Below are 7500 nucleotides of genomic sequence, written 5' to 3' on the forward strand. Positions count from 1 at the left end.
TCTGCAGCGACTTGGTCACGCGCAGCTCGTGCACGGACGGCACGCGCCGCAGCGCCGGGTCCTCCCCCTCCTCCCCGACCTCGTCCAGGTTGGTCTCCAGGGTGCACAGGCTCTTGGACTTCTGGTGCTTGCGGTGCGCGAACCGCCCCTTGCCCGTGCTCTTGTGCGTGTGGGAGGGGCCCAGGCTCAGGCCCCGCCCCCGGGGCTCGTACTCGTGGTCCAGCTCCTCCCCTTCCTCGAGCTGCGCGTTCACCACCAGGTCCGACATGCTGGCCGAGCGCTGCAGCGGCTGGTGGGACTGAAAGAGGTGATCAAAAATGTCTAGGTTAGTCTCGGGGAAAAAGTTCGTCTCTAGCGTCTCCCCGGTGTCTATGTCCGTTTCCACGAGCGACGTCACCGACCCGAACCTACGCAAGTGTCTCGGAAGGTCAATCTGGAGGTTCTCGATGGACAGGGTCTTGTCCAGGATGCAACGGCGCCCCTCCGGGGTCAGGATGCAGCCTTCGTGGAGGTGGTCCACCAGCGACCTGTCGAAGGACGACTCGGACTGGCGGGAGTAGTTCAGCATGTAGTGAAGCTTCTCCAGCTGGTCCTGGCTGCTGAAGGAGGAGGTGGGCCTCTTGTTGGGCGACTTGTACAGCCTCTCCTTCGCCTGCTGCTGGGAGGCCTTGTGCGCGGCGAACTGCTCGTGCAGCGAGGTGTTGGGGCTGGCGTCCAGGTTCTCCGAGCTGAGGAACTGCCGCCTGGAGGCGTTGATCTTGAGCCGGCTGGGGAGCACGATGTGGTCCGGCAGCGTGAATGGAGCGATCATGGGCCGGGTGTTGGTCTTCTGCATCCGCCGGATCTCTTTCAAGCTCCGTGGGCGCTTGTCCTCTTTCGCCGTCAGTGGTGTGGACTGCCTGGGTTTGAGCACCAACTCCTCGTCCTCGTCGTCGTCGTCGTCGTCGTTGAGAGAGGAGTGAGAGTCGGAGTCGGAGGCTTCCCTGTGGAACACGTCCTCTTCGTCGCCAGGGTGGGTGATGTGGATGGAGGGGGACTCGATGGTGTCGCCCAGGGACTTGCTCCTGGGCATGGGGGTGGGGCGGGACACGGAGCGGGGTTTGGGACGAGGGGGTTTCTGGGACAGTGTCACTGGTTCCTGGGACAGCGTCACCGGTTTCTGGGACAGTGTCACTGGTTCCTGGGCCAACGTCACCGGTTTCTGGGACAGTGTCACTGGTTCCTGGGACAGCGTCACCGGTTTCTGGGACAACGTCACCAGTTCCTGGGACAGCGTCACTGGTTCATGGGACAGCGTCACCGGTTTCTGGGACAGCGTCACCGGTTTCTGGGACAGCATCACCGATTTCTGGGTCACCGGTTCCTGGGACAGCGTCACTGGTTTCTGGGACAGCGTCACTGGTTCTTGGGACAAGCGTCACCGGCGCTGGGATCTCCATCATGAACCTCTCTCTGGCACTCAGTTCCTTCTGAGGGCTCGGTTCTCCTGTCTGCAGACTCAGTGTTTCTGCTCGTGGGGTCGTTTCTTTCCAGAGGCTTGCCTCAAACCGTGGACTGGTCTGTACCTGTGGACTGCTTTCTATCCTCAGAGACTTGGTTTCCATTGGTGGTTTCCCTTCTGTTGGGCGGTTCGCTTCTGCCGCCATGTTCTCCTTTATGTCAGTGTCACTGGCGTCTATGTCCGGAATGTCGTCACTTCTGTTCCCGTCACTTTCTTCTTCTTCTTGTTCTGCCTCTTCCTCCTCCTCTACTTCTTTTTCCTCATCCTCCTCTTCTGATTCTGATTCTTCTTCTTCCTCACTTGTGTCCACATTTTCATCTTGCTGGTTAAAACTGTGTTGGTCTTCTCCTTCAGAGGACTTATTATCCCTTTCCAGGCATGACAATCGCCTCTCCTCTTGTGTCAGGTTTGCTGAATGTTTCAAACGCTGAAGTCCGACTGACAGGCGAAGCGTCGAGTTTGACTGTGTCTTCTTTTCTCTCGTTGTGAGGAGAGGACAATGATGGCGGTTCTTCTGTGATTTTCACGGGTGAGTGAATCTTCTCTTTGTGCAGGAGAGCCGCTGGCTGGAAGAAGAGGATGGGAGGGGCCTCATCCAGACGTGCCGTGCTCTGGGGAAGTGTTGAATAGTCTCCACCTGACGGGTCTGGTTTTGTAGTAACCTGAACGTCCGCTGCGAACTCTGATGCCTTGATGTCCCTCTCAGGGTAGCCGCCCTTTCTTTCTTCCGCCTCTTCCTCGTCGTCTTCTGTTCTTTCTGGGTTGTAGCCCCTGTCTTTGGAATCATCGGTACTGGGCACGTGATCATCGCTCGTATCGTTCCGGTCGTCGTGCCAGTTCTTCCTGTTGCTCCTTCGTCTTTTCCTGTCGCTGTTTCTGCCGCCACTGTCGTCCCGTCTTCTTCTCCTCTCCTCCTACCGCTTCTGCTGTCCCCTTTATCATCAGATCTGTCTGATGTGTCGTCGTCACGTTCGTCCGTCTTCCCTTCCGTTCCACTTTGGTCCCCAGACAATTTGGGAGACGGCTGCACAGTGGGCGGTAACCGCACCGGTGTTCCCACTCTGCAAGAAAGCGAAATCCTTCTCCATCTTCTCCCTGGCCTGCGTGCTGTCGATGTCGAACGAAGCGTCCAGCACGTCCCCGCTGCTGGGCTCCGCCTTGGAGTCAGAGCAGACATCCGCCGAGTCTGAGCGGAAGAGGTGGTTGGCCACCGAGGAGACGGCTGGCATGCCGGACTGGGGGAACTGGAACACGTCCGCGTTGGGCGGAGACACGAGGTTCCCGCTCAGGATGCAACCCTCGTCCACGTCGGGAGCTTTGATTGGCAGAGTCGCCGAGTTAAGCTCCGCCCCCGAGCAGCTGGGTCTGTGCAGGTTGTGGACGAAGGTAGAGTACTCGTCGCTGGACACGTCCTCGTCCTCCAGCGCCTCGTAAGTCTCGCTGGTGAAGGGGACCGAGTTGATGAACGATTCGAAATCCGGCGCCATGGGTTGGTCCACCATGAAGATCCTTCTCTCGCTCCGGATGCTCTCCGATTCACACCTGGTGAAGGTGTATCCTCTGGGAGTCACCTCCACTGCGCTGGACTCCGCAGCGTCGGAGTAAGGACCCTGAGGGGCAGGGGGCGCTGCTTCAGTCACGGGGCTTTCCTTCATCACGACAGAAGTGCCGATCCTGGTGGTGGCGCTGTAGGACATCCTGACTTGCGGCCCAGCCTCCACGAAAGGGGGCATCGAAACGGTCGGTGATTCCGCCACGGCCAGCGATTCCTTGCTGTCCGGTCCCTGCTGCGGGGTGCAGGTGATCCGGGTGTTCGTGTGGGACAGCACGACAGCCGTCGGCATGGAGATGGTCGGCGAGTCCGACACCACCACGACACGCGCGCTGTCCGGAATCACTGGGGCGGAAAACACCGGCCTGGAGACTGTCGGAGATTCGTCCAGAACCTGGACTGAATCCCTGGCCAAGCCAGGCAAGGTGGTCGGTTTGGTGGCGTAGGGAGAGGGGGACGAAAAGGAGGGAGGGGGTGGGGAAGTGGACCGAGGAGGGTCTTTGTTGTCACGTGCACGGTCAGGGCTGACATGACGGCGGCGGCCAGCCCTCCGGGAGAAGGGCTCCTCCTCTAGCTCCGTTAGGAACGAGTCGATGGATCTGTCCGACTTCTTCCCGGAGCTCCTGTCCAGGTCAGCCTCGGCCTCGTCCCTGGCGCTGTGGAACGACTGCTGGTCGGCGTCAGAGTCACAGGGGCTGTTCCTGTGCGAGCCTGGATCAAGGTCAGGGTCAGGTCTTCCTCTGCCTGTGAAGGAGTCCCTGTCGAGCTCAATCCTTTCCTTCGAAGCATCTTTTTCTCTTCTGACCGAGTCTTTGAAGGAGTCGTTTCTGCTGTCATCTAATGATTTGTAGCGGGAGTCTGTATCGCTCTGTCCGCTCCTGTTCAGGTCGTGTTCGGGTCTTGGAGCTCTGTGACTGCTACCGACTCTTCTGACAAAGGGCTCCTCCTCCAACTCCATCACGAAATCGTCTCTACCTCTGCTCACACTATTTCTGTCAGATTTTGTGTCGTCTCTCCCTCTGCTCACACTACCTCTGTCGGATTTAGAGTCTTCCTCGTGGCTATCTGAATGCCAGTTGTCTCCATCTATATCGGTTTCCATCTTGTCCGGTTTGTTGTTGTTGGTTTCCAAGGGTGTAGGATTTTTGACGTCATAGCCGTGAGCAGGAGGGGCTGAATACACCGTGAGGTCAGTCTCAGCAGGGGTGGGAAACCCGGGATCTGTTTTCAAGGGTGGCAAAGATTTCCTGTCATCCGGGGCGAAGTATGTTTTGTTTGTTTCCACGGGGGCCAATTTCCTATAGCTCCCCCCTCCTCTTCTTCTCGCGAAAGGCTCCTCTTCCAACTCAACGAGGAAGGGGTCAGCTTTCCGCTTCACCCCTCTGTCACTGTCAGAATCCACGATTGTGTCGGAATCGTCTGTGGCTGGTGTTTGATGAAAACTCTTTCTGTCTGTTTTTTCCATCGTAGCGGTGTCTTTATTACTTCTTTCTTTTCTAAACACTGGTTCTTCGTCCAAGTCGGTAACTAAAGGATATGGTTTGTCCTCGTCATCCAAGTCAGTGACAAGAGGGTTGGTGTTGACGTACCTTCTGTCCTGTTTGGAGTCACCTCTCGTGTTTGTGTCCCACGTGGAACGTTTGCTGGGTTGCGTTTTGAACGTGTCCACCTCTCTCTTCTTCGTGTCATCAGCGGAAGTGTCTCTTTTGGGCGATCTGTCTCTACCGCGCCCTATCCGCCTGGCGAAAGGCTCGTCCTCGAATTCCGTGAGGAAAGAGCTTATGGCACTTGGTGTTTCTTGGGAAACTTTCCTCTTTCTCTCCATGTCTGAACTACTGTCACTGTTCGCGTTCAAGTCTCTCACAACACTGTCCAAATCAGTCTCTTCGAACACGTATCCCGAGGGGAAATGTCTGTTGCGAAATGCGTCTGAATCACTGACGTGTTTATAATTATCTCTCGAAACAGCCGTATCTCCTTGTGTGGTAGTGGTGGAAGGGCGTGAGTACGAAAGTTCAGTGTGTGGGATTTGTGTACTCACAGCAGGCGCCTGTGGTCGGTGTGCGCGCAATGGCTGAGACAGGAGGGCGACAGGTGTGCTCACGTTGTCTCCGCCCGCCTCCCTCTCCTCTCCCTCGATGTTATCGATCGTTGAATCGTTATCCTCCTCTTCTTCCTCTTCTACTTCATCGTCCCTGCTGTTCCTGTCCACAACACCCCTTTCCCACCCACCCCTGGCCGTTGAAAGTCGCAGGTGGTTGTTGGCATCAAACACACTGTACAACACCTCTTCGTCGTCGTGTTCCGGGTACAGGTCAATCTGGTTACAACGCACACCACCACCACCACCGTACCGTTTAGGGGAAGACAACCGTTTCTCACACACAGGGCTTTCAGGGGCTGTTGCTGGTGGAGGGAAAAACACGTTGGGGCCGTGGAGAGGGGAGGACTCCAAACTGGAAGGCACAGACCCTTTGTGGATCACTGTCTGCACGGATTCATCACTCTCCGAATCGTCATCTCCCCATGTAATCACGTCGTGGTCGTTGTCGTGGTCGTTGTCGTTGTCGTTGCTGTCGCGGGGCGGCGACTGGCGAGGACTGTCGGCGGACGAGTTGTGGCCCCTGGTGTCCGGAATGAGGGGGCTGGTGGGGTTGAACACATCCTCCACCACGGCTTGCGGAGACTGTTTACACAGATGACCCACTTCTGACGTCGGCGACGACACCCCACCGCCTGGCGAGCGCGGCAACTGTGACGATGACACCGCGGGACCGAAAGTAGAGACCAGTGACGGGGCGGGGATGGAGTGTGTAGCATGGGGAGGGTGGTGGTGGTGGACAGGGGGGTGTTTATTATTATTACTATTATCACGGAAGTCGGAGGACGAGTCGGCGCTGGAGCTAAGAAAATCGTCGGAATCCTCCTCGATAATGGGCTCCAGCAAGGAACAACAGTACAACTCCTCGTCCGAGTCGAGCTCCCGGGGTTCCACATTGTCCATGTCTTGGTCGTAGTCGTTTCCGTCGCCTCCGTCGTTGTAGAAGTGGTGGGGGTAGGGTTGGTGTTGAGAGGCCAGTCCCTGGTTACGCCGCCACCGCCACCACCACCGTCACCACCCCTCTCCTCTCTTCTCGTCGTCGCCATCATCATCATCGTCGTCATCATCATCTCCCTGTCGTCAGACATGTCGTGACTGTCGTCTGAGGAAGAAGTGTGCGTGGTTTCCATCGGGGAGGCCCTGTCAGGGTGGCAGTATGTGTCGCTGTGTTCCTGCCGCTGTTGTAGTGGTTGTGGCGGTGCCGCCGTGCTGTGTGCTGGTGTACCTGACATGGTGGTGGTGGCGGGTGGGAGAGAAGGGGGTGGCGGCGTAGTGGCCGGGTGGTGGCTGTTATCAGCTGGGGTGGGCAAGTAGGTGGGTGGAGCCGAGGTGAAACACTTCATCATGTCCAGAGAACTCAGCTCTTCTTCTTCTTCTCCTTCTTCTCTTTCTCCACCTCCTTCCTGCCCGGCAAAGTTGTCACTGTAGTCGGCAGAAGTAGCAGTGGTGGTAGAAGCAGCAGTACCACCACCAACAGTCCCCGCCCCCCACGATGCCAGTGCTGGCAGCGACTGGAAACCACTGTCATAACTGTAAGGCTCTGCGCTCGACACGCACACACCACCACCACCACCACCACCACCACCTCCTTCCTCGTTCACACCAACAAACTCTCGTCTGTCATCGCCATCCACATTCCCTCCTTCATCTTCATCGATGTCAAGCTCGGTGATGGTGATAGTGGGGGTGGTGGTGGGGGTGGTACAGTGGGGTGGGGGTAGGGAGGGGTGGGGGTAACCGTAGAAAGAGGAGGGGGAGGAGGAGGAGGAGGAAAGGGTGGAGGTGGCGAGGGCGTTGGCGAAGGCGTTAGCTCTCCTCCTCCTCCTCTCTCTTCCTCTTCTTCATCATCGTCGTCAACGTCAGCGATGGCTCTCTTGTTGTTGCTGTTGCTGTTGTTGCTGGGGTTGGTGACGTCGTTCATGTCGTCGAGGAGACGCCAGGAGAACATGATGGTGATGATAGCGGCGATGGCGGCAGTGAGGAACCGCTCAAAGGCCCCGTCCCCCGGGGGGATGGAGCTGGCTTTGGGCACCCACCCATCCATGGCCGGAACAGCGTGTGCACTTCACCTCCAATAATATCCACAAGTTTTTCTTCTTCTCCCTCCACCCCCCGCCCCCTCACCTCTTGGAGAGACGGGATAAGTGGTGTCAGTTCACACACCAAGACGTGGACGTTTCAGTTCAATCCTCCGTCCATTCACACACACACACACAGAGGAGTAAAAGGGGAAGAAATGTGGATATATCTAAATATAACTTCCTAAGTCAGTCACCCTGTGCCGACCCCCCCTCCCAAAAAAGGCAGTTGACTTCAATCCCTCCCGATCCACGCTTCACTGAACCC

At 57.3% G+C, this 7500-nt stretch overlaps 1 protein-coding gene across 1 annotated transcript in view; it reads right to left on the bottom strand.

The window, feature by feature from the left end:
• The window catches only part of LOC143276287 (uncharacterized), a 16160-nt gene extending 14684 nt beyond the window's left edge, over positions 1 to 1476 (bottom strand). Inside the window, exon 1 of the mRNA XM_076580790.1 lies at positions 1 to 1476. This exon is cut by the window's left edge and continues 1863 nt beyond it. Within this exon, the coding sequence (XP_076436905.1) occupies positions 1 to 1339 (1339 nt within the window). The 5' untranslated portion in view covers positions 1340 to 1476.
• Between the last annotated feature and the right edge of the window lie 6024 nt (positions 1477 to 7500).

Source organism: Babylonia areolata, chromosome 31, assembly GCF_041734735.1.
Source record: "Babylonia areolata isolate BAREFJ2019XMU chromosome 31, ASM4173473v1, whole genome shotgun sequence".
NCBI lineage: Eukaryota > Metazoa > Mollusca > Gastropoda > Neogastropoda > Buccinidae > Babylonia > Babylonia areolata.